This window comes from Oncorhynchus gorbuscha, linkage group LG07 (assembly GCF_021184085.1).
Source record: "Oncorhynchus gorbuscha isolate QuinsamMale2020 ecotype Even-year linkage group LG07, OgorEven_v1.0, whole genome shotgun sequence".
Classification (NCBI taxonomy): Eukaryota; Metazoa; Chordata; class Actinopteri; order Salmoniformes; family Salmonidae; genus Oncorhynchus; species Oncorhynchus gorbuscha.
The window spans coordinates 61,078,160-61,105,270 of NC_060179.1; the positions used below are offsets into that span (position 1 = coordinate 61,078,160).

A 27,111-nucleotide genomic window follows, 5' to 3' on the forward strand; every position below is an offset into this window, starting at 1 on the left:
CACACATCTGCCATCTGCCATGTACAGTTGAAACCGGGATTCTTCCAGTGAAGAGCACACTTCTACAGTGTGCCAGTGGCCATCAAAGTGAGCATTTGCCAACTGAAGTCAGTTACGACGCTGAACTGCAGTCAGGTCAAGACCCTGGTGAGGACGATGAGCACGCAGATGAGCTTCCCTGAGATGGTTTCTGACAGTTCGTGCAGAAATTCTTCGGTTGTGCAAACCCACAGTTTCATTTGTTGTCCTGGTGGCTGGTCTTAGGTTAAGAAGCCAGATGTGAAGGTCCTGGGCTGGCGTGGCTACATGGTGGTATGCGGATGTGAGGCCGGTAGGACATATCGCCAAGTTTTCTAAAACAGCGTTGGAGGTGGCTTATTGTAGAGAAATTATCATTCAATTATCTGGCAACAGCTCTGGTGGACATTCCTGCAATCAGCATGCCAATTGCACGCTGCCTCAAAACTTAAGTTACAAGCTTGGCACACCTGATTTTGGTGAGTTTCCTCCCATTCTTTTCTGTAGATCCTCTGAAGCTCTGTCAGGTTGAATGGGAGCGTTGGATGCACATCTATTTTCAGGTCTCTCCAGAGATTTTCAATCGGGTTCAAGTCTGGGCTCTGGCTGGGCCACTCAAGGACATTCAGAGACTAGTTCAATCTTGGTTTCATCAGACCAGAGAATCTTGTTTCTCATGGTCTGAGAGTCCTGTTACGGCTAGATGTTCCATTAGTGGGACGTTTCGACAACAGAGTGCGAAATTCAAATTAAATTATTAGAAATATTTAACTTTCATAAACTCACAAGTGCAATACACCAAATTAAAGCTTAACTTCTTGTTAATCCAGCTACCGTGTCAGATTTCAAAAAGGCTTTACGGAGAAAGCAAACCATGCGATTATCTGAGGATAGCACGCCATCATACAAACACATGACAATCATATTTCAACCGCCCAGGCGCGACACAAAACTCAGAAATAACGATATAATTCATGCCTTACCTTTGAAGATCTTCTTCTATTGGCACTCCAAAATGTCCCATAAACATCACAAATGGTCCTTTTGTTCGATAAATTCCATCGTTATATCCCCAAAATGTCCATTTATTTGGCGCATTTGATTCAGAAAAACACCGGTTCCAACTCGCCCAAGATGACTACAACTTATCTAAAAAGTTACTTGTAAACTTGGTCCAAACATTTCAAACAACTTTCCTAATCCAACTTTAGGTATTTTAAAATGTAAATAATCGATACAATTTAAGACGGAATATACTGTGTTCAATAGCGGATAAAATTAAAGTGGAGCGAGCCCCAGATCGCGCCCCCCAAACAAAACACTTCACTTGGCTCGACACCCAGAAAGTAAAGGGCTACTTCTTCATTACTCAAAAAGAAAAACATCAACCAAATTCTAAAGACTGTTGACATCTAGTGGAAGCCATAGGAACTGCAACCAGATGCCTCAGAAATCTAGATTCCCATAGAAAACCAATTGAAAACAGTCACCTCAAAAAATTGTTTTCCTGAATGGTTTGTCCTCGGGGTTTCGCCTGCCAAATAAGTTCTGTTACACTCACAGACATAATTTTAACAGTTTTAGAAACTTTAGAGTGTTTTCTATCCATATCTCCCAATTATATGCATACCCTAGCTTCTGGGCCTGAGTGGCAGGCAGTTTACTTTGGGCCTGCTTTTCATCCGGATGTGAAAATAGTGCCCACTAGCGCAAAGAGGTTTTAAGTGACTTTTGGCAAACTCCAAGTGAGCTATCATGGGCCTTTTCCTGAGGAGGGGCTTCCGTCTGGCCACTCTACCATATTGATTCGTGGGGTGCAGAGATGGTTGTCCTTCTGAATGGTTCTCCCATTTCCACAGAGGAACTCCAGAGCTCTGTCAGAGTGACCATTGGGTTCTTGGTCTCCTCCCTGAACAAAGGCCCTTTCCCTCGATTGTTCAGTTTGGCCAGGCGGCCAGCTCTAGGAAGAGTATTGGTGGTTCCAAACTACTTCCATTTAAGAATGATGGAGGCCACTGTGATCTTGGGGGCCTTCAATACTGCAGAAATGTTTTGTGACTCTTCCCCAGACCTGTGCCTCGACACAGTCCTGTCTGCTCTTGGACAATTCCTTCAATCTCATGGTTTGGTTTTTGCTCTGACATGCACTGTCAACTGTGGGACCTTATATAGACAGGTGTGTGCCTTTCCAAATCATATCCAATCTATTGAATTTACCACAGGTGGATTCCAATCAAGTTGTTGAAACATCTCAAGGATGATCAATGGAAACAGGATGCACCTGAACTCAATTTCAAGTCTCCATAGCAAAGGGTCTGAATACTTATTTAAATAAGGTATTTTATTTGTGGCAAAAAAATCTAAAAACCTGTTTTTGCTTTGTCATTATGGGGTGTTGTGTGTAGACTGATGAGGGAAATCATATATTTTAAATAAAGCCTGTAACAAAACAAAATGTGGAAAAAATCAAGAGGACTGAATACTTTCCTAATGCACTGTATATGATTGCGGCAGACCCTGGGGGGCTTTGCTGTTGAAGTGGCCCCAGGAGAACGGAAGCAGGCCCCCAGGAGTGGTGAACGGAAGCAGGCTCTGCTGTTAACTGAGGGCCAGGTGGAAGTCAGTTTACCTAGGAGAGGGAAGGCGAGAGAGAGAATTAAAAGTGCCCATTTGTTTTACTTGAATGCTACTCTAGTTTTGTGATGCACTGAAAGACTAAATTGTGCCATCATGTTCCCTTTGATATTCTTAATTTATGAGTGAGTGAATGAATGTCTGGACTGGGCATGGTGATATTTGAACCTCAACCTTTTCAGACTCAGGTTGTTGCGACAGCAGATGGTTTTACAGGAATGGCCCTTGGAGTACGGGTCTTTCCTGTAGTCTGGAGACACAGTTCAAAAGCACTGAGTTCAGAAGTTAGAACAGCAGACATGACAATACAGTACATCCACTCATATAAATGATCTATCTTCCTCGTGAGGTTGAATAATTGAATCTCTATCTGAATTCTCATTCTAATTATAGGGATAGTTTGAGCAGACCGGAATGAAAGGCTAGTTTTTTCCAGACAGATTACAGCTGCAGCTGCAGCCTACAGACACTACAAGCCTGGTGTTACTTGCATCTGCCTAAGTATAAATGGACTAGCGTTACCAACCCAAGTCTGATAAAATAAGAATATACTGTAGCAGCATTCACTGTTGTATCTCATGATGTGCTTGAGGGAGGCGAGGTCTTTAACCCTGGCCTGGTCCCTGGGGACAGAGATCGTAGGAGAGGTCCTCCCCATGCTTCCTCCACATCACCCCATAGCCACTCAGGTTGTAGATGTCTCCATGGAAGGACACGTTGTAGGATGGTTAGTAGTCTGGTGGAGGGACCAGGGGAAAGGCAATAATAATGTAGAAAAGGTGACGTAGGGACATATCAGATGCTGAAAGACAGATTGATTAATTGACAGATTTATTCATTTATAAGTGTCATACAACTATTGGTACCCAGCTGACATGGGCTTATAGGACACTATTATTTCTTGAAGTAATATGCACACAAAACAAAATGTTATTTTACAATATAAATGCATAGATAGAATCATGGCAAGTACAGCTGCCATTTAATCACATTATACAAACAATATATTTCTCCTACTCCCCAGGCTTAGAAATTAAATTGAGCAAGATATCAGTTTGCCATTCATATAATTACATTTGGGGGAAGCATATGAAGTTCATTCCAATAAGATTTATTAATCCCAGAGGGTCAATTAGCATGGCATAAAACCCATCAGATACCACCATATATAATTCAAAGGACTGACATGACTGTCTTTTACTCTGTCTCAGGGCCTGTGTCTGGTCAGAGTGTAACGTCAGCCCTGGTATCTACTCCAACACTGTCCGCGCCCCGGACATTATATTCCCTACCAATGACACCCTGCTCAGGTCAAACACTGGTTGTTATAGGTTCCTGAGGAGGGAGGGAGGGAGGGAGGGAGGGAGTGGGAGAGGGCAGGAGGGGAAATGTAATTGTGTTATTAGTTGTGGTAACTTGGTTTGTTGTTTATTATCTACTGGTTATTACAAGTCCTTGAAAGACAGGAGAAACTAGTCTCCTCCTTAAATACAGCATGTAATGGCATGGGACTGTGGGGAACACATGCACTACACTGGAGCATGTGGGACCCATAAAAAGTCAAAAGAGGGTATTTTAAATTAGGCACTGATGAGCAGAGTTCGCACATATATGATCATGTGCACATCTCAGGTGTCAGTCAGAGTGTACTTTCTGGTTATTTTAGGTTCCAGAGACAGAGAGGCTATGGCCAATCAGTCCCCTCAGTGAGAACCGGCAGTACTGTTCCTCCTAAGCAACACGTTATGTTGTCTCCTGCTGCAGTGGCTCTATTAACAGAGACCGATTACAGTACAGCACAGAGAACATGACAGCTCTGTCATCTGTGGTCAGTACCGTACTCTACCATTTATCATACTATGCAGCAATCAATTCAAGACAAACTATTTAGAGTTATTACACAGAAATCATGTAATCAATTAACATGTACAGTAGCACACAAATCACAAGATCTATCCCCACACCTCACCACACCACACCTAAATACAAGCTCATAGGTTATTCATGCATGTACAGGTTGTACATGAGGGGAGAAGAGGGCATGGAGGGGTAGGGGAGGGGAGAGGACATGAGGTTGTAATATAGCCTACCATCCCTTGCACCATCGTGTAGGGAGAAGAGAAGGTGGGCTAATGGCAAGGACATATGTGGGGTGTAACTAGCACCACATTGGAACTAAACATGTCATTACAATGTAGAAGGTTTCAGTCCCAAAGAGACTGTAGTAAGCCTGTGCACGGGCTTAGGAAAAGAGGGATTCAATTCCTAGCACCCGGAGTGTATTTTAGTCCTTTTTAATGTAGCGGGTTTCTGCACTGAGAGTGAGATAACATTCCCTGCTTAGCTCTAAAAATAGCATTTTTAAGCCACTTCAGTTTTAATGGTGGTGGGGCCTGAAAGAGAATTTGTATGACAAGGAACAGGGACGATGGCAAATCTTCGATAACGACATCACTTAACCTCCTTGACTTGAAAATGAGAAACCAGGCTACCAGTTTATGCACCTTCCGTTGCAGTTGCATATACACTTAACAAAAATATAAATGCAACATGTAAAGTGTTGGCCCCATGTTTCATGTGCTGAAATAAAAGAGCCTAGAAATTCTCCATACGCACAAAAAGCTTATTTCTCTCAAATTTTGTGCACAAATTTGTTCACTGTTACTGAAAATGTCTCCTTTGCCAAAATAATCCATCCACCTAACAGGTGGGACATATCAAAATGCTGATTAAACAGCATGATCATTACATAGGTCCACCTTGTGCTGAGGACAATAAAAGGACACTAAAATGTGCAGTTTTGTTACACAACACAATGCCACAGATGTCTCTAGTTTTGAGGGAGTGTGCAATTGGCATGCTGACTGCAGGAATGTCTACCAGAGCTGTTCCCAGACCATGTGTATGGTGTTGTGTGAGTGAGCGGTTTGCTGAGGTCAACGTTGTGAACAGAGTGCCCCATGATAGCGTGGGGTTATCGTATGGGTAGGCATAAGCTATGGAAAACGAACACAATTGCATTTTATCAATGGCAACTTGAATGCACCGTGACGAGATCCTGTCTGGCATTGTCGTGCCATTCATCTGCCGCCATCACCTAATGTTTCAGCATGATAATGCAGTGCCCCCTATCTTCAAGAATCTGTACACAATTCCTGGAAGCTGAATATGTCCCAGTTGTTCCATGGTCAGAATAGTTACCAGAAGTCACCCATTGAGCACGTTTGGGATGCTCTGGATCAACGGGTACGACAGCTTGTTCTAGTTTCTGCCAATATCTAGCAACTTCACACTTCGTCATGCTGAAAGACCCAGCCACGTTTCATCTTCAATGCCCTTGCTGATGGTAGGCTTTGTTACTTTGGTCCCAGCTCTCTGCAGGCCATTCTCTAGGTCCCCCCGTGTGGTTCTGGGATTTTTGCTCACCGTTCTTGTGATCATTTTGACCCCACGGGGTGAGATCTTGCGTGGAGCCCCAGATCGAGGGAGATTATCAGTGGTCTTGTATGTTTTCCATTTCCTAATAAACGCTCCCACAGTTGCTTTCTTCAAACCAAGCTGCTTACCTATTGCAGATTCAGTCTTCCCAGCCTGGTGCAGGTCTACAATTTTGTTTCTGGTGTCCTTTGACAGCTCTTTGGTCTTGGCCATAGTGGAGTTTGGAGTGTGACTGTTTGTGGTTGTGGACAGGTGTCTTTTATACTGATAACAAGTTCAAACAGGTGCCATTAATACAGGTAACGAGTGGAGGACAGAGGAGCCTCTTAAAGAAGAAGTTACAGGTCTGTGAGAGACAAATCTTGCTTGTTTGTAGGTGACCAAATACTTATTTTCCACCATAATTGGCAAATAAATTCATTAAAAATCCTACAATGTGTTTTTCTGGATTTTTTTTCCTCCTTTTGTCTGTCATAGTTGTTACACCGTACCCAAACCGGCTGTGCGAGATGGGAGAGGCAGGACTTGCACCTCGTACAGCATCACAAATAGAACTGACTACTATTTTATCACTTGCAAAGCAGAAGCTCCTTGGCCCGCGCGAGCAGTGATTGAATAAATTGAGTACATTTATTTTGCCACGAGCGGCATGGTCAGCAATGAGGCTACATGAGATTGATCTTTTGTAGGATGACTTTGGCTACACATTTCCAACTATAATCTTTGTAAATTTGATAAGATTCATAATGTGTGTATATATATCAATGTACGTTTTTTAAGCTATTTGCTATGTTGATAATAAACATTGTATTTAGTTGTTGACACGGCTTTGAACAATTCAACAGACAAAAATAATTCACCCCAGATGGGACTCGAACCCACAATCCCTGGCTTAGGAGGCCAGTGCCTTATCCATTAGGCCACTGGGGCTAGTTGTGAAATGGGCGGGGTTAGGCCTTTAATCAAATTAATATTCGTGATAACCACGGGAAATGTAGTAACTGTGAAGGGCACGACTTTTTGTATCGGCTGATAAATCTGTTAAATCTAGTACTGAATGACACACAGAAAACTATTTATCGGGGAAAATAGTTAGATCCAAACTTTCTGTAAACAACCACAAAGTGACGCTATCACCATGGTGATACATTCACATTGACAGACTATTCCACTTAAACTCAACAGCAGGGGTATTGATCAAATGTTTACATTATTACAAGGATCAAACCTAGACTTTGTCATATTATATAGAATCGAATTGTATGTAGTTAAAGTAAAAAATCATAACATTGTAACATTATTTGATATCATCCAACTCAAATGCTGTGCTGCCATTTGTAGATTCTTCCATTATTACCCGGTTGGGGCAAAATGGATCTTGCGCAGTAACCTGCATGTGTGTAAAAAAGCAGGTAAAAAATAACTTAGCTGGGCGAAAAAAGAGAAGGGAAGCCTCTGCTAACCAATTGATAAGGAATAAGGTAAATATTAGCGCTGTACAGTAGCAGATTAAGCTAGCTACATCATCAAAACAGCAAAGATAGTGATGTATTGTTAGCTGTTGGTAGCCTTGGCTAGCTGGCAATGCTATTAGTCCTAGCTATCGCTTTGCGTAGCTAGTTAACGCTACTTGATTATTTCTAAAGCTGCAAAGTAAGAAGTTATGAATCCAACATTAAACTTCCACAAACTCTGTTTGTCTCACTTCAGAGCTATCTATAACGCCGCTGATTAAGAAGATGCCGTTTTTTGGAAACACCTTCAGTCCAAAGAAAACCCCTCCTCGCAAATCTGTTTCTCTCTCCAATCTGCACACGGTGAGTTGATCAAATTCCCCTGTAATCCGCAAACACATCCTTGTGTACCAGAGCAGGGTTTCACACACTTGGTCCTGGGCTGGGGCCACCCCTGGGTGCACGTTTAGTTTTTTTGCCATAGCTTTATACAGCTGATTCAAATAATCAAAGCTGGATGATACATTGGTTATTTGAATCAACTATGGGGGGAGGGTCTGAGTTTAGGAAACCCTGAGTATTACACCACAGTATGTGTCATAATAACCATAACCTAGCGATCAAATACGGAAATGGTTCCAATCGTTTTTCCACCATTCAGTCTTCCCATAGGACATTTTTAGAAACATTTAAAATAAGGACAAAGTGACTTAACAATATATTCGGCTGTATTTACCCCCTCAAATCTGAGAGTAAATGGACTTGAATATAAAAGTAACTTTGTCTGAGAAAGATTGACAAGGTTATCAAAACCTCGAGCCAGGGTAAGCCTACATGAGAAACAGCCCTTTAAGTGTTTCTAAAATCCCCTATGGGGGAAAATGAAAGGTGCAAAACGATTGGATCCATTTCCCTGTTTGATCGATAGATTGTATAAGTATTATGACACCTCCACTGTGGAGCTCTATGTGCATCTGTTGTTGGTTATCTGCAGTTAGTCTGTGTAATCACCCCTTTGTTGGGTCATTTGTTCGGTCTAGTTGGATCGGTCTACGAGAGAAATAGAGTTGGGTCTTGAATATGGAGCCCCTGCAATGAACATCGGGGGGCAGAGCTTGAAATTTGAAGAGGGACAATGGATTGCAGGTAACTGATCTTCTTTAATGCAGTAGAAAACTGCACTAACTGCACTGCTACTGTAAGAAGTCTGATCTATCTGATCCCCCACTGATCCTTTTTGTTTTCCTTCATGTGTTTTGTTTCTTGCCCCCAGAGTCTGGAGGGAATGCATCAGGGAAGGAGGTGCAAAGACTAAAAAAGAGGAACTTACAGCTTGAAGAGGAGAACAACCTACTGAGGCTGAAGATTGACCTCCTGTTGGACATGGTGAGTTATCATCAGCCATACAGTTGCAGGTTGCAGGGTGAATAAGCGACTCCTTTTTTTTATCCTCAGTCACTATTCACGTCATAAACAAGTACAACAGACACGTTGGGTTAACAACTGCCCTTTACTGTCTGCGCCTATACACCATAGCCCAGATTTACTTAGTTATTACTTTTTTTAAACCTAATTGGTAGTAGTTACAGTCTTGTCTCATCGCTGCTACTCCCGTACGGACTTAGGAGAGGTGAAGGTCGAGAGCCATGCGTCCTCCAAAACACAACACAACCCAACGTATCCGCACTGCTTCTTGACACAATGCACATCCAACCCGGAAGCCAGCCGCACAAATGTGTCAGAGGAAACACCGTACACCTGGCGACCTGGTCAGCATGCACTGCACCCGGCCCGCCACAGGAGTTGCTAGTGGGCGATAAGACAAGGATATCCCTGCCGGCCAAACCCTCCCTAACCCGGACGACGCTAGGCCAATTGTGCGTCGCCTCCCGGTCGCGGCCGACAGAGCCTGGGCTCGAACCAAGAATCTGGTGGCGCAGTGCTAGCTGCGGAGGCCACTTATTTATTACTTAGTTGGCTTACATTGTTGTTTTGATTAATGCTTTAACAGTCGCTAAGATTATATTTGTTTGTGATTGTTGCGAAATACCTATTTGGATGCAGCATTCTATGTTAGAATGCGAACACTCATTGAAATAGGCTGTAGCAAAGCTAAAGAGCCATTTTACTGGTTGAAGTGTTTTTTAAGTACACTGAACAAAAATATAAATGCAACATGTAAAGTGTTGATCTAATGCAGGGCCTAACATTTTGGCATTGGCGGGTAAAGATGTCTATTTCACCAGCCACGATTGGAGGGTGGTCAAATCAAATCACCCTGAGCCCGTCTACTTTGTTGTCCAGGGACTGAACATTGGCGAGTAATATAATGGAAAACGGTGGATGGTGTTCATGCCTCTTGAGTCGGACTAGAAGTCCAGTCCGAATACCTTTTCTCCGCCGGCGATGTCTTGGAGCAGCTAAAGGGATAAGTTCAATTGGGGGGTATGAACAAATAATCCAATTTGGGAAAGTTGTATTTCTGGTCGGAATGCTGGTGAGTTACCGCCTCTTGTTCTTCCATGTTAGAGTTTAAACTGTTGGGAAGAGAAGACAATGCTTCTATCTCACCGGCACAAAAATGAAGTCAAGTTAGCACGGTAACCCCCCGCCCTTAAAGGGACTGGTGAACATTTTAGTCTCATCTGTGATATTTTGCTGAAGACTCACAAAACATGAAATTAAACAAAATACCACACTACTTCTTAATAGTAATACATTTGTTTTAGAAACATTACAAAGCATGCTCATTGTTTTTTTTTGTGTGTGTTTGTGTAATGTTAGCAGAACAAAAATATTTGGGCTGGTAAAAAACCTGAGTGGCTGATAGATTTGTTTTTTAATCTACTTGCCACAGTGGCTGGTGGACCAAAAATGACATTTTATGCCCTGGTCCCATGTTTCATGTGCTGAAATAAAAGATCCCAGAAATGGTCCATACACACAAAAAGCTTATTTCTCTCAAATTTGGTGCACAAATTTGTTTATATTCGTGTTTGTGAGCATTTCTCCTTTGTCAAGATAATCCATCCACCTGACAGGTGTGATCATTGGTGTGCGAGTGTGTAGAGTCACCCACTCACATGCAAGCTGCTGCTACTCTGTTTATCTTATATCATGATGCCTAGTCATCTTACCCCTATACATATCTACCTCCATCACACCAGCATCCCTGCACATTGTAAATATGGTATTGAAACTGACCCTGTATTTAGTATGCTTGCTTACTTGTGTGTTTCATATTTATTTATTTTTTCTAGTAATAAATTGTTATTGATTATTGCATTTGGGTTTTGAGTTTGCAAGGAAGGCATTTCACTGTACTTGTGCATGTGATATTGAAACTTAAGACATCTGTGGCATTGTGCTGTGTGACAAAACTGCACATCTTAGAGTGGCCTTTTATTGTTCCAAGCACAATGTGCATCTGTGTAATGATCACGTTGTTTAATTGGCTTCTTTGACAGTCCATCTACCTGACAGGTGTGGCATATCTTGGCAAAGACTCAGCGCCTCAGTACAAGTAGGCATAGTGGAGCTCCGTGGCCTGGTATGAATGGACGGCGCCTCTGACGAGTAACCAGCTATATCCTTATTTAGTTTGTGGGCAGTTGGACATTGATGGGGGCACAGTTAAGTAGCTTACAATGCTTAGACCTATATTTAAATCATACCTGGCTCGCAAATCTTTAGAAATGGTAGGAGCAATTGTAAATTGGCACTCCACGTGAAAAAGGTTACTGACCCCCTGCTATAAACTACTGTATATGAAGCCACCCTTGTGGCTTCCGGTCTGCATTATTCACCAGGGAAGAGAAACATTTAGTGAATATTGAAGCGTTGTATCAACAAGGCAGCTCAGACAATATTCATTGTAACAGTATCCAACGAGGGGGTGGCTCGCTCAGATTTTTCCACCTGCCAGCTAGTCTGATTTACACATACATATATTTTTAAACTGCCATAAATCCACACTACAGCTAAATAACTTAGCAATGTTTAATGATCTTGCCAGCCGGATTGATCTGTAAGAATATCACATTTTAATTTAAAAAGATGGACGACCAAGATTGATGGAGTGAGCGGTGGGTAGGGATTAGGGATGTAGGCTAGCCCAACTAAGAAATCATTAATGATTTTCATTATCGCAATTAGGCCTATCATTCTGTCACTGCATGACAATGCACATTTATTATAGCAAAGCAAACTGGCAAGGTTTCTGCTTTCTAAAAGTGAGACGAAAGGTGCACAGGCAGCTGCTTTCAAATCAAATGTTATTTGTCACATACACATTAGTTAGCAGATGTTAATGCGAGTGTAGCGCAATGCTTTTGCTTCTAGTTCCGACAGTACAGTAATATCGAACAAGTAATCTACCAATTCCCCAACAACCACCTAATTAATACACACATCTAAAGGGTGAATGAGAATATGTACATATAAGTATATGGATGAGCGATGGCCGAGCGGCATAGGCAAGGTGCAATAGATGGTATAAATGCAGTATATACATGTGATATGAGTAATGTAAGTTATGTAAACATTATTAAAGTGGCATTATTTAGAGTGCATTGTATAAAGTAACTAGTAATCCGTTTATTAAAGTGGCCAGTGATTGGGTCTCAAAATAGGCAGCAGCCTCTCTGAATTAGTGATGGCTGTTTAGCAGTCTGATGGCCTTGAGATCGAAGCTGTTTTTCAGTCTCTCGGTCCCAGCTTTGATGCACCTGTACTGACCTCGCCTTCTGGATGGTAGTGGTGTGAACAGGCAGTGGCTTGGGTGGTTGATGTCCTTGATGATCCTTTTGGCCTTCCGGTGACATCGGGTGCTGTAGGTGTCATGGAGGGCAGGTAGTTTGCCCCAGGTGATGCATGCAGACCGCACCACCCTCTGGAGAGCCTTGCGGTTGAGGGCGGTGCATTTGCCGTACCAGGCTGTGATACAGCCCGACAGGATGCTCTCGCTTGCGCATCTGTAAAAGTTTGTCAGTGTTTTGGGTGACAAGCCAAATTTGTTCAGCCTCCTGACTGTGTGGGTGGACCATTTTCAGTTTGTCTCTAATGTGTACGCCTAGGAACTTTAACTTTCCACCTTCTCGACTGCTGTCCCTTCGATGTGGATAAGGGGGTGCTCCCTTCCTGAAGTCCACGATCATCTCCTTTTGTTTTGTTGATGTTGAGTGAGAGGTTGTTTTCCTGACACCGCACTCCGAGTGCCCTCACCTCCTCCCTGTAGGAGTTATTGGATTTTTACGAAATATCTTTCAAAGACAGGGTCCTGAAAAGGGGCTGTTTCTTTTTTTTGCTTATTTTTTTGTTGTTGTCTACTTTACATTTTTGGTATTGAGCTAGGGTATGCCATACCCAAATGATGCCTCTAATGAGAACACCCCCCCATGTTTTCTTCCACGGTGGCCAAATAGTGAATAGCAACTCCGAGTATAGGCCATTGGAGATCTTCATAGGAGCCTTTAATGTCCAGGTAGCAGAGAATGGACCATAACAGATATTTTATGTAGTTGGTGCTGTATATGAACTAATATTAAGGGGTCTAAATTCGGAAAGTATTTAGACCCCTTGACTTTTTCCACATTTTGTTACATTACAGCCTTACTCTAAAATTGATTAAATAATGTTTTCCCTCATTAGTCTACACACAATACCCCATATTGACAAAGCGAAAACAAGTTTTTAGAATGCTTTGCAAATGTATACATTTAAAAAAAACATTTAACGTATTCAGACCCTTTGCTATGAGACTCAATTGAGCTCCGGTGCATCCTGTTTCCATTGATCATCCTTGATGTATCTACAACTTGATTTGAATTTACCACAGGTGGACTCCATTGATTGGACATGATTTGGAAAGGCACAAACCTGTGTATATATAAGGTTCCACAGTTGACAGTGCATGTCAGTGCAAAAACCAAGCCATGAGGTTGAAGGAATAGTCCGTATTTGTAATACACGTGCAAAAATTTATATTAACCTGTTTTTGCGTTCTCATTATGGGGTATTGTGTATAGTGAGGGGAAAATATTTTAAATAATTTTTAGAATGTTGTAATAAAATGTGGAAAAGTCAAGGGGTCTGAATACTTTTTGAATGCACTGTACATGGTAAGCTGTAAGTGGCGCTTCACTTTTTAGTATGGAAAACTTTTCGACAATATTCACAACATATTGACTAAATTACAATTTTTATGGAATAGAAATCTAATTTAATAAATTTACATGTGGAAATATGTATTTGAGTGATGGTTAGCAAGCCAGCAGCAGATGAAACAGAAAATGAATTCTCTCCTCGCTCTCCCTGGTTTTAGCTTCACGTCTAGCTGACTAGGTTTAGGATATTTACTAGCACATACCAGTGTCAAACTTAGCTGTGTTATCGACATATTGCAGTACACTAACAAAATCTAGCTCACTTATTTTGCTAGCGGAAAACAAATGGCTACAAATTCATTCAGAAATGGAGGAAGAGGATAGCTAGCTATAGCAAACTAATGTTAGCAGCTGCCTCTTCAACAAGAAGTAACCGTGACATTAATCCTAAAATTTAAATTTAACAAACTTTCCCAATGAGCACAATCCACCCCTCCAGAGAAGGCATGGCTCTGGGGCATCTCCAAAATGTCATTTCGGATGAACCCACAATCGGCAGGCTTTATAGAAAACTCCCCTATAGCCACAAAATGGCCAAATTATCGCACCGTGCAGCCTCCACAATCCCCAACACTACTCTTTCCCATAGTACAAGGCAATCTATAGTATGACAGCATCAGCAGTTAGTGACCAACAGCTGGCAGACATGTCTACATTTGTTTAGTTTTTATCTTGGCTAAGATGGCACCGACAGAGGGCGCCTCGAGCTCAGATGAAACATTGTAAGAGCTCGAAGCCTAAGATTTTCACTGTACCCTGCAATCACATTTACATTTGAGTCATTTAGCAGACACACTTGTCCAGAGCGACTTACAGGAGCAATGATGGTTAAGTGCATTGCTCAAAGGCACTTCGACAGATTGTTCACCTAGTCGTCTTTGGGATTCAAACCAATGACCTTTCAGTTACTGGCTCAACGTTCTTAACCGCTAGGCTACCTGCAACCTGTACATGTGACTATTAAACAATCTGAATCATTGTTATTTAGATGAAAGCTGTGAGCTAAATGCAATATAGCAAGCAAACATTAGCATAGAGGTAGAAAGTTAACTCTTTCACTTACCAGGTTGATTTACATGCTCACTGAAGCCCATGATAATGCTTGGGCGCTGCTGGTGTTGCTGGCTGTTTGAGATGCTTTAGAAGCCACATTGATGGTAGGGACAGCATCCACTTTGAGAAGCAACTTCTTGCTTCAGCACTCCTTCCATTGTTTATAGCGGTGGAAGTTTTCAGGGATGAAATGTGCCCTGCAGAGGGACGAGTAGACGCCCAATTTGCCCGCTACATTATAATAATTGATTAAAGAGTTTAATTTGGTAATGTTTTCTTGGCGTTCTCTAAATTAAAATGATGTGTTTTTGGCAGTGAGAAATAAGTGCTACACTCCCTTTTAAAATCCTTAAGACTCTATTGATGTACCCGTGCGTCAATCTAATGAACATAATACAAAAATCCCCATCAAATCCCCATCGCCCTTCCACAGCTGGGGTGAAAAGTGGCAGAGCTACAGCGGTGTTTGTCTTTTTTTGCCATTTATGAATGTGTTATTCAATGTGTTTCTTTGGGCTATAGTAGTAAAGTCCAAATTCAATATTTTATCAAATTTATAAAAATAAAACAAATTACCTTAAAGGGTCCTAAAATTCTAAATCCAATAGCTAAAGGATCCATGGTATGACCATCTGTAAACAATTCCATGTGTTAACTTAGTTAAAAATATAAACGGCTTAGAATATTAGAGGTTAAGTAACCGATTTCCTTTCCTTTAAGTTGTCAGAAACCACTGCAGAGTCTCACCTGATGGAGAAGGAACTGGAGGAGGTGAAAAATCACAGCCGAAGGAAGAAGTGATGAATAGAAAACTGAAGACTGGTTTCCCAGTGACACTTGAAAAGGAATTCATTAAGGGGATAGATGAGGGATGGTGATGGATGGCAGTGTTAGTGACCAACTGTGCTGTAAAATTAGACTATTATACATTCTATACGTTATATGGATTTTAAATCGTTGAAGGTATGAGAGTTTAAATGTGCCCTATCCTTTTATAAAAATGAATTTCTTTGATGTATTAATTTTTGTAAGCATTATCGTATCAGTGCTGAACTATTTTAGAATACTATGATTTATAATCAACGTCCTGTGTGTGTATGGGTTTGGCAGCTGTGTGTATTAGAATATTTGTTTTCATATCCTTTCTACTTTATTAAAAGGTTTTAACTTTATGAAATGTAGTTATGTTTTGTTTGCATACATGTCTGTATTAGTATACAAGTGCCCATACTAATGCAAGCTTAGACCAACGTCTGATGATAAAACTGGCAAGAATATGAGGGGAGGGGGGGGCAGAAGAAGCAGAAGGATGTGCTGGATTGTGGAGGTTACAAATTCAACAGGTCTCCATCTTCAAAACTGTGTCACTGGATATTTCTACCATCTCTTGGATCCCTGTGGTTTTCTGTCACAGGTCAGGTGAGATTGTTATTACAATGTAACTGCTAGAATGTTGTTACACCAGATGTTGAATGTGAGGAATGTCATTAAAGGTAGGCTATTTAATTCTGTAGCTGAAAAACAAGCTGGTTTCAGTGATCTCAGCAGATTTCTCCAGCAGTTTACTTCATTGCATCCTATTATTCAGCAAAAATTCTTTACTGTAACATTCCTGTAATGTTTTTGCCATGTGTTTAACAATGTCAAATCCAATGTTATTTGTCACGTGCTGAATACAACAGGGTTAGACCTTAGAGTGAAATGCTTACTTACAAGCCCTTAACCAAATGTGCAGTTTGAAGAAAAATACCCCCAAAAATAAAACCAATAATTTAAGTGCAGCAGTAAAATAACAATAGCGAGGCTATATTACAGGGGGTACCGATACAAAGTCAATGTGTGGGGGCACCGGTTAGTTGAGGTAATTGAGGTCATTTGTACATGTAGGTAGAGTTATTAAAGTGACTATGCATAGATAATAACAGAGAGCAGTAGTGTAAAAGAGGGTACGGGGGGGCAATGCAAATAGTCTGGGTAGCCATTTGATTAGATGTTCAGGAGGCTTATGGCTTGGGGGTAGAAGCTGTTTAGGTTCCAGAGGCTTCTAGATTTGGTGCTCTGGTACCGCTTGCTGTGCGGTAGCAGAGAGAACAGTCTACGACTAGGGTGGGTGGAGTCTTTGACAATTTCGAGGGCCTTCCTCTGACACCGCCTGATATAGCGGTCCTGGATGGCAGGAAGCTTGGGCCCCAGTGATGTACTGGGCCGTACACACTACCCTCTAGTGGGAGGCCGAGCAGTTGCCATACCAGGTGGGGATGCAGCTGTAGAACCTTTTGAGGATCTGAGGACCCATGCAAGAGAAGGTTTTTATACTTTTTCTTTAAGAGGGTTAACTGTACACTCCATTAACTCAAAGTACTTTTATTGGTGGGGATGCTTGAGATTGTGGTGAAATGTGTCAGTGAATGTGTTAAGATCAGACACCAGCAACTAAGCAGATATTTAATTCAAGACCTAAACAAACAAGCCCATCCATCAAGTAAATAGACTTACATCATACTTCTGTGTGGCAAGAGACAATTCTATAGTAACAGGCTGTTATTAACAGCAATCTCAGACACCATATCAGACAAATTCAATCTGATTAGCTTTCTCAAACAGGCCAAATCACTGTAAACAAATGCAGTAAATACAATCATAATCCAAAGGTTTAGTCAGTCGTTCATTGAGTAAGCATTGCACCAGTGTGTGGGGGAAAACAAAAACAAAGTGACATTTTCACTGTTTGGTTATGAATATAATGAACCAATTATTACTCAGTGTGAGCCATAGTACCTCCTTCCACAATATACATTCCACATTTGAGACATGGATTGTGTAACATACCCCACTCCTGCCTCCTAGCGAGGAACACCCTCTTGATGGACAATGGGAGTCAGTACAACCAAGAGGATGGAGGCTTCATCCCCTGATGATGGCTGGGGGCAGCATGATGCTGCTCAGCTGTTTTGTTGTTACTGGGTTCTACACCTTCCCCAAAGCTATCAGTGTCTACTTCAAAGAGCTGATGAGGGATTTTTTCGTGGGTAACGGCAACACAGCCTGGATATCCTCCATCATACTGGCCATGCTCTATAGCTCAGGTCTGAAGACGATCAAAGAGATGCTTTAGGGGCCTCAGGTTGAATCCTATACGAAAAACAAAGCTGTCCGATGTCAACAAAAAGGACTGCAATTTTGAATGGGAGGATCAAAATAGAAAATGTGACCATCTTGGACATGTATTTTGTCTGGAGATCTGAATCATTTCAATAACACATACACATGCCTTGTCTGTGAACTGTACTGAACAAAAATATAAACGCATAATTTGCTAGTGAAAAAAATAACCGCCACAAAAGTTATTATGGCGGTGCTTAGTTAAAGCAACGCACCTATAGACCTGTGTTTATCATTGGCTATTTTTACTTTTCGTACATTGTGCATGTGTTTTCCTGGTGTGAATGGTCTGTTGGCAAGTCTGTCAAAATCCCTGTGTAGCGATTGGCTGAATATTGCGTCATTGTACTTTTAACGCCTTCCACTCTTGTTGCTCTCAGGAAGCGGGTAAAAGATAGTCTAGCTGGAAGAGGACTGTGTCGCGAAGGCCTTTTCTTTAGAAAATAAACTCTATGTTTAACTGGAAACAGTGAACTTATTTATTTGCGGTCTTAGTCGTTCAAGTTCTTATACCAAATATGCCAAGAGGCGGTGAGTATCCAGCGACGTTATTTTCGCTAACGTTCCAAGTGTAACTGTTAGCTAAGTTAGCCAGCCAACGTAATATCAACTCAAGACATATAGCTTGCTAGCTAACTAATTGCTGGATCTGGTCAAATGTATCTTCTACTTGAGTATCAACGTTTCGTGAGAACTGACGTAACGTTAGTTAACTAGCAAGCTAACTAGTTACAGCTGTTAGCTAACTAATTAGTTAGCTTGCAAGCTAGGCTACTGTCACTACAGTAGTTGATCGCTAAACTTGGTCTGGCGAACACCATTTGTACCCAGTTGATTTCAGCCAGTTAATTTAATCCCCAGTAGTAATGATATGTAACTAATGAGTTAACATTATGCCACAATATAGTAAGGCAGCGAATAAGCTCAATCACTTTCTGACATCTGTAACCATCCTGCAGAGTGAACGTCATGTTTGACTCTCTAGTTCTCTGATCTCCTACAACATGCCTTGCTCTCATTTGTCGTTTGTTTGTTTTTTAGGTAAAAAAGGTCACAAGGGCCGGGGAAAGCAGTTCAGCAACCCTGAAGAGATTGATAGACAGATGAAAGCACAGAGAGAGCTGGTGAGTAAAGGACCCATGGCTCTGAGGGGATATCTAGTTTTTGTCCCTTGTGGTTAACATAGTTCTAAACAGATCCCTGTATTATAGACCACATACAAGGTTCCAGCTTTGCAAGTGCAAAGCGTGGGAAATATATTTTCAACCTGCATTTACTTGCTGATATTTCATCAATTCTTGATTTGGAACCCCCCAGTGACTTAAACTCCCGTTTCAAATTGCAGGTGTAACTCCAACGAATAAATATACCGAAATATTTTAAATCCAGATTGAGAAATACCTTTAGAATATACTGTGTGATAAATGCCTTTCGAATATGTGTAGGTCTTTTTTTGGGTGAAGCTGTGTAAAGTGCTCTCATGTTCTTCCACGTGTGGCTGCGTCATTTAGATAGCTAAGGAACGCTACATGAAGCTTCACCTAGAGGGGAAGACAGACCTCTTCTAGTTCCAGCAATGATGTTGGGAAGATAGCGATGTCCTTCAACTAAATTACGAGGGAGCTCTTTACTCTGCAAAAAGTGGATTTAATATTTTTCTCTATTCTGTTTTTTGGCGTTCCACCTGCCCTCGATTGGAGGTATTGTCAAGCATGGTTAAAAATGTGTTTACCTTGCAGTCTATAGCCTGGCTGCTCGACCTCCTGCACCAGTTAATTTAGCTAGTAACATATCTATATATTCAGAGGTGTCAAATACATTTCAAACAGACATGATGTCTTGAACATTATCTAACCGGTGAATGTGTGATAGGAGGCGAACGGTGGAGTAGAGAAGGAGGAGAAGTCATCAGGATCTGACGACAGCAGCAGTGAAGAGGAGGACGTTGTGAGTGCGGGATCTCCTTTTAATGTCTAGTCTGTCCGCTAAGGAATTAGAAGTGTCGTGGTTTTACTGAAAGGCTTGTCAAGATGCACCTACTCACTTTCAAAGTGTCACCTACCATTTACTTGCCAGCACTACCTCAGTCAGAGCTGCAGTGTTGCCCCTCTGTTCAATGGCTTGATGTTCTGTTACTGCAGAATAAGAAGAAGAGTGGAGTGGAAGGATTGATTGAGATTGAGAATCCCAACCGTATATCCCAGAAAAGTAAGAAGGTGACCGAGCTTGATGTCAACGCACCCAAAGAGCTGTCACGCCGAGAGAGGTGAGGATCTCTCTTTTCCTTCAAGTCTCAGGCCTAATGCCAATGTCTAAAATGAAAGGATTGAAGTCGGTGGATTTCGGAAGAGCCCGTTTTGACTTGTTGGTGAAAGTCTTGGGAGTAGGTGTAGGCAAGGATATGTTATCATTCTAAAGTCTTGAAAGCAGGACCCGGTTTGACCATCTTGCTTTCTGTCTCAGGGAGGAGATAGAGAAGCAGAAAGCTAAGGAACGCTACATGAAGCTTCACCTAGAGGGGAAGACAGACCAGGCACGGGCCGACCTCGCCAGGCTGGCCATCATCAAGAAGCAGAGAGAGGACGCACAAAAGAAGAGGGACGGCCTCAAAAAAGGTGAGGGATAAGGAATCTCTCATACTGTGCTTGTCCTTTGTGCTATACTGTCTGACAGGAACACAGGGCTTAAATGGTTAGTCAGAAAGTCATACAGGCACTGTTTATTCAGACAGACTGGTTGCTCCTTTTGAATTCAGTGCCTGACTGTCTTTATCTGACGATTTCCTAGAAAAAGAAGCTGAAGACTCCAAGTCCAAGCGTTAGGCCTGTCTCCCGAGGACTTGGCCTGGAAAACGATCTGGGGAGGATGGAGAGACAAGAAGACTGTAGGAGGGGATCGATATGAGGGTTGTCAGCTCAGGGGTAATATGTGCTTGGGCTCCTGCCCTTCATCTCCGATGAGGGAAGGGTGTGAGCCGGGCGTTATGGAGGAGACGGAAAAGGAGCACTTCAGGTTTGCCTGTTTAGTTCCTCCGTATTCTGTGAGGTCACAGCGGCAGGCGTTCTAGTGTCTTCACTCCTCCCCTGTGTTCTAATTCTAAAGCTGCTGGAGATCATTCTTTGATTATATTTTTTGCATTTTAACACTGTTTACTTATGAATGGGAAGTGTTGTGGGAGGATGAGTAGGGGTTTGTATACTTTCATCTGACCTGTTATTAAGGTGAATCAGGTGGTGGTAGTTGGGACAGAGGAACATGTTATACAGGAAATCTTTATGTTTTCTTTATTATGTTCTGTTTCATCTATACCAGTTGTCTTCATTCACAACCTGACAGTTCAAAGTCATTTGCCTCCAAAGGAAAGATGTGGGAAAGAAGAGGTCCCATAGGCAGAAGTGTCTCAGACAAAACATGTATAAAGGAATGTCAGCCTTTATGCAACTTCTATTTAGGTGTTGGAGTTTTTACCCTTTATTATGTTGGTGTTTCTGCCCAAACATGTGTAGCGCGTTTCAGCCGCCAGCTGGCTCTAATTTCTGATTGAACCACCTTGCAGCGTAAAGTCTTGTAGTCAAAAAGGAGCTCTGTTGGCATAAAAATTCATTGTTAATATTTCAAATTACCTTGAAAAAGCATTGCTGGGGCCTCATACTGTAAGTCTCTTTTGCAGTTTTCTCTTCTATAATTTTTTGCCTTTGACAGTTTACACAGGGCAATGTCAATGGTTGCGTTCCCCTGCTCAGAAGTTTAATGCATCAACAATGGTTGCGTGCATCCTCATCGACTGTGGTCAGGCACCAGATTGCTATAACATAATGTGGTTAGCTGATGGGTAAAATACCTTACGGGACATTGTAAGATTTGGCATGCATAAGCAACGGCTGAGCAGAGGAATGCGCCCACTCTATTAGTCATAAGGATGCTATAGTGTGATGGTTGGAACCTGAGATGCCTTTTAACAGGAAAGCAATATTCTATGAATGGAGGTGGCTGAAACTCATTTCTCTCTTGAAAACATACAGTATATACAAAGTGTTTTAATGTTTATAATAATGACTCTCCAGGATTGGTCAATTGTTTGATTTGTCTGTATTTGAGTTCATTTGTTGTATAGAAATAAATACATTAATAGATAAATGATACCCAAAACAATGGTTATTAATTTATCTTTTATTGAATGGACTCGTAATACATTCTTAGCCTACGCTGCACCATACACATCACACAGTGCATTTTCAAAGTATTCAGACCCCTTCCCGTTTTACACATTTTGTTTTGCTCCAGCCTTATTTTAAAATGTATTAAATGAAAAACATTTTCCTCATCAATCTACACACAATACCCAATAATGATAAAGCAAAAACAGGTTTTTATAAATGTTTGCAAATGTATTTATAAAAAACAAGTTATTTACGTAGCTATTCAGACCTTTGCTATGACACTTGACCATGAGCTCAGGTGCATCGTGTTTCTGTTTATCATTGTTTCTACAACTTGATTGGAGTGCAATTGTCGTAAATTCAATTGATTTGGTCATGATTTGGAAAGGCACACAGCTGTCTATGTAAGGTCCCACAGTTGACAGTGCATGTTAGCGCAAAAAGCAAGCCATGTGGTTGAAGGAATTGTCCGTAGAGCTCAGACAGGATTGTGTCGGCACAGATCTTAAGGGTACCAAAACATTTATGCAGTATTGAAGGTCCCTAAGAACACCGTGGCCTCCCATCATTCTTAAATGGAAGTAGTTTGGAACCACCAAGTCTCTTCCTAGAGCTGGCCAAACTGCGCAATCGGGGGAGAAGAGCCTTGGTCAGGGAGGTGACCAAGAACCCGATGGCCACTCTGACAGAGCTCCAGAGTTCCTCTATGGAGATCGTAGAACCTTCCAGAAGGACAAACATCTCTGCAGCACTCCACCAATCAGGCCTTTAGGGCAGAGGGGGCAGACAGAAGCCACTTCTCAGTAAAAGGCACATGACAGCCCGCTTGAAGTTTGACAATAGGCAACTTAAGGAATCTCAGACCATGACAAGCACGATTCTCTGGTCTGATAAAACCAAGATTGAGCTCTTTGGCCTAAATGCCAAATGTCACGTCTGGAAGAAACCTGGCACCATCCCTACAGTGAAGCATGGTGGTGGTAGCATCATGCTGTGGGGATGTTTTTCAGCATTAAGGGACTGAATGGAGCTCAGAGAGATCCTTAATAAAAACCCACTCCAGAGCACTCAGGACCTCAGACTGGGGTGAAGGTTCACCTTCCAACACGACAACAACCCTAAGCATACAAGCAATGCAAGAGTGGCTTTGGGACAAGTCTCGGAATGTCCTTGAGGGGCCCAGCAAGAGCCCAGACTTCAACTTGATCGAACATCTCTGGAGAAAGCTGAAAATTTGCTGTGCAGTGATGCTCCGCAGCTCTTCTGACAGCATGAGAAAAACTCCCCAAATAAAGGTGTGCTAAGCTTGTAGCGTCATACCCAAGAAGGCTCGAGGTTGTAATCGCTGCCAAAGGTGCTTGAACAAAGTACAGAGTAAAAGGTTTGAATACTTAAGTAAATGTGAAATGTCTTTTTTAAATGTATTTTATCTCAATTTTGTGATATCCAATTGGTAGTTAGTCTTGTCCCATGCAGTAAATCCTGTACGGACTAGGGAAAGGAAACACTGTACAACTGGTGACCGTGTCAGCGTGCATGCGCCTGGCATAGGAGTCGCTAGACCGCGATGGGACAAGGACATCCCAGCCAGCCAAACAGTCCCCTAACCCGGACAACACTGGGCCAATTGTGCGCCGCCTCATGGGTCTCAAGGTCACAGCCAGCTGCGAGTCAGCCTGGGATGGAACCCGGATCTATAGTGACGCCTCAAGCGCTGTGATGCAGTACCTTAGACCTCTGCGCCACTCAGGTCAGTTTTTTTAATATACTTTTGCAAACATTAAAAACCTGTTTTTGTGTTTCCATTAAGGTTATTGTGTGTAGATTGATAAGGGGGGAAAAAAACAATTTAATCAATTTTAGAATAAGGCTCTGACGTAACAATGTGGAAAAAGTGAAGGGGTCTGAATACTTTCTGAATGCTCTGTATGACATTGCAGAAGCTGTAGGCCTAATTATACGGACTCTTTTTTTTAAAAAAAATTAATTTATTTTTTTATATGCCTCTCATATAGGACATTTTGTTCTTGCACACCCCAAGCTTTTCAGAGCTGGACAAAATATCTGCTTTGGCTTCAGTAGCTGATGTGAATGCTCTGACAGACGGTGTGTAATACGTTGAGTCACTGCTTGGCTTCTAGGGTGTCGTTGAACAGAGTGATAACACACAAGATTATGATACTGTAGTGGATTTGGGGGACAGCACTGATGGTCGCTACAATGCATATAGGTGAAACCATTTTTTCCCCCCCAAGATGGTAGCTGAAGACTATAAACTTTGGCTATTGCTTATTGCTCATTTTCCACACCGTTCACCAATCTACCCATCACCCCATACCTAGTGACTATCTCTTTGCAATTTCACTGTGACCACCAGGCTGCAGTATTTGATAAGGCCACAACAGCCAATCTGCCCATGGGCCTACATGCAACTGTACTGATGTTGTAGATAAACTGGACATTTTCAGAAATGTCAACGATAGTATAAGCCTATCAGAAAACATAGCTAGGATAGATTGCTATTGTGTCACCACTCACATACCATAGTTATTAGACTCCATATGAGAAGTGACACCCAGACTTCAATAGATTGTGTTTCCCCTTTCTCTCTCTCTCACATCCTGCTCCTATGAGTGCTGTGGACAGACCACTTCCATTTACAGAAGCAGAGACCGAACAGAAGCCATGAATGTCAGATCGTCCAGTATTATTCGCCCATAATAGCACCATAGACGTTGTATTTAGATTCTCATGTAAAGTAAAAGTATCGTGCATATCCTCAAGTCATCGGGGGACTGATGTTGACACAGACAGGCCTGTCTTCAGTGATGTGCTTTGAAAATAAATGGATAGGTGTGTGTGTGTGTGTGTGTCTTGGTAAATCCTTGTTAGTAGCTACTACAAGATTTACCAAGGGCCCTTGCACATGCATGGTGCATCCTCAACCAGCACACCCGAAATTAAAGATGCAGAATACTACATCTAGGCAGACATACAGTATACAGCAGGGATCATCAACTAGATTCAGCCATGGGCAGATATTTTCTTGCCCAAGGCCCTTCTCCACCGATTGCTCAGTTTGGGGGGCGGGAACATAATTACAAATAATTTATAGATTTCAAATTAACCACAAGAAGCCAAAACAGATATAATATTTGACTAAAACATAATAGTTTCAAACCTAGCTTACATTTGTATACAATCACATCTCTCTTATGTTTTGGAATACTTGGGAACAGATTTACAAAATTAATATAACTTGGAGCTGATTTCCTGGAGTTTTCACAGTCTATTATGTCCAACAATTAAAATAATTTTATTTATGCTCCTAAAACATGAGTGTCCACATAAAACCACCCGTGGGTCACCAGTTGGGGAAACCTGGTATACAGTATACTTTGAGTGTACAAAACATTAGAAACAACCTCCTAATATTGAGTTGCACCCACTTTTGCTCTCAGAACAGCCTCAATTCTTCAGGGCATGGACTCTACAAGGTGTTAAAAGCGTTCCACAGGGATAATGGCCCATGTTGACCCCAATGCTTCCCACAGTTGTGTCAAGTTGGCCGGATGTCCTTTGGGTGGTGGACCATTCTTGATACACACGGAAAACTGTTGAGCAGGAAAAACACAGCAGCGTTACAGTTCTGGCACCTACTACACTACCATACCCTGTTCAAAGGCACTTAAACATTTTGTCTTGTCCACTCACCCTCTGAATGGGACACATACATAATCCATGTCTCAATTGTCTCAAGGCTTAAAAATTGTTCTCTAACCTGTCTCTTCCCCTTCATCTCTACACTGCTTGAAGTGGATTTATCAGGTTACATCAATAAGAGATCATAGCTTTCACCTGGATTCACCAGTCTATGTCATGGAAAGAGTAGGTGTTGCTAATGTTTTGTATAATCAGTGTATATGACTCAGACCATTAGTTTATATCATAAATCATACATATGGAAGTTTACATCCTATAACTATATAGTACAGTAATCTATTTCATCAAACTGATCATCCTCAATTAAAGGTGAAGATTACAACATCTAGGCAGGTATACAATGCATTTGGAAAGTATTCAGACCCCTTAACTTTTTCTACATGTTATGATGTTACAGCCTTATTCTAAAATTGATTAAATAAATGTTTTTCCTCATCAATCTACACACAATGAGACATAATGACAGAGACAATAGGTTTTTAGACATTTTTGCAAATGCATTAAAAAAATACCCAGAAATACTTTACTGACATAAGTATTCAGACCCTTTGATATGCGACTCAGAACACTTTCCGAATGCACTGTAAGGCTATCTATGACTCATACTGTATGTACAGTGCATTCGGAAAGTATTCAGACCCCTTGACTTTTTCCACATTTTGTTACGTTACAGCCTTATTCTAAAATGGATGAAATAGTTTTTCCCCCTTATTAATCTACACACAATACCGCATAATGACAAAACAAAAAACGTTTTTATTTTTTATTTTGCAAATTAAAAACTGAAATTTCACATTTACATAAGTACTCAGACCCTTTATTTAGTACTTTGTTGAAGCACCTTTGGCAGTAATTATAACCTCAAGTCTTCGTGGGTATGACGCTACAAGCTTGGTACACCTGTATTTGGGGATTTTCTCCCATTCTTCTCTGCAGATCCTCTCAAACTCTGTGATGAGGTTGGATGGGGAGCGTTGCTGCACAGCTATTTGCCGGACTCTCCAGAGATGTTTTATCGGGTTCAAGTCTGGGCTCTGGCTGGGCCACTCAATGACATTCAGAGAATTGTCCCGAAGTCACTCCTGCGTTGTCTTGGCTGTGTGCTTAGGGTCGTTGTCCTTTTGGAAGGTGAACCTTCGCCCCCAGTCTAAGGTCCCGAGCGCTCTGGAGTAGGTTTTCATCAAGGATCTCTCTGTACTTTGCTCCGTTCATCTTTCCCTCAATCCTGACTAGTCTCCCAGTCCCTGGTCTGAAAAACATCCCCACAGCATGATGCTGTCACCACCATGCTTCACCGTAGGGATG

At 41.8% G+C, this 27,111-nt stretch overlaps 2 protein-coding genes and 1 non-coding gene across 3 annotated transcripts; 2 read left to right on the top strand and 1 right to left on the bottom strand.

Annotated features, from left to right (window-relative positions):
• Nucleotides 1-6,947: 6,947 nt before the first annotated feature.
• trnar-ccu lies at nt 6,948-7,020 on the bottom strand. The gene has a single exon. It is a non-coding gene; the product is annotated as a tRNA-Arg (tRNA).
• A 274-nt stretch (nt 7,021-7,294) lies between these two features.
• Nucleotides 7,295-15,933, top strand: cby1 (chibby homolog 1 (Drosophila)). Its single transcript, XM_046355251.1, has 5 exons — nt 7,295-7,571; nt 7,801-7,907; nt 8,585-8,690; nt 8,818-8,930; nt 15,482-15,933. Exons 2-5 carry the CDS (start codon nt 7,830-7,832, stop codon nt 15,560-15,562), a joined length of 378 nt encoding a protein of 125 aa, XP_046211207.1. The 5' UTR covers nt 7,295-7,571; nt 7,801-7,829; the 3' UTR covers nt 15,563-15,933.
• Nucleotides 15,934-18,285: 2,352 nt separating this feature from the next.
• On the top strand, nt 18,286-22,065 carry LOC124039306 (28 kDa heat- and acid-stable phosphoprotein-like). The gene is made up of 6 exons (XM_046355252.1): nt 18,286-18,454; nt 18,965-19,047; nt 19,796-19,870; nt 20,065-20,189; nt 20,387-20,538; nt 20,711-22,065. Exons 1-6 carry the CDS (start codon nt 18,442-18,444, stop codon nt 20,743-20,745), a joined length of 483 nt encoding a protein of 160 aa, XP_046211208.1. The 5' UTR covers nt 18,286-18,441; the 3' UTR covers nt 20,746-22,065.
• Nucleotides 22,066-27,111: the final 5,046 nt, after the last annotated feature.

Excerpts from the sequence above, each read along its gene's own strand:
- cby1 (XM_046355251.1), top strand. The coding sequence starts at position 7,830 with ATGCCGTTTTTTGGAAACACCTTCAGTCCAAAGAAAACCCCTCCTCGC. Across the intron at positions 8,691-8,817 it reads AGAGGGACAATGGATTGCAG|AGTCTGGAGGGAATGCATCA; the intron begins GTAACTGATCTT and ends TCTTGCCCCCAG. Across the intron at positions 8,931-15,481 it reads TTGACCTCCTGTTGGACATG|TTGTCAGAAACCACTGCAGA; the intron begins GTGAGTTATCAT and ends CTTTCCTTTAAG.
- LOC124039306 (XM_046355252.1), top strand. Across the intron at positions 19,871-20,064 it reads GCAGTGAAGAGGAGGACGTT|AATAAGAAGAAGAGTGGAGT; the intron begins GTGAGTGCGGGA and ends CTGTTACTGCAG. Across the intron at positions 20,539-20,710 it reads GAGGGACGGCCTCAAAAAAG|AAAAAGAAGCTGAAGACTCC; the intron begins GTGAGGGATAAG and ends ACGATTTCCTAG.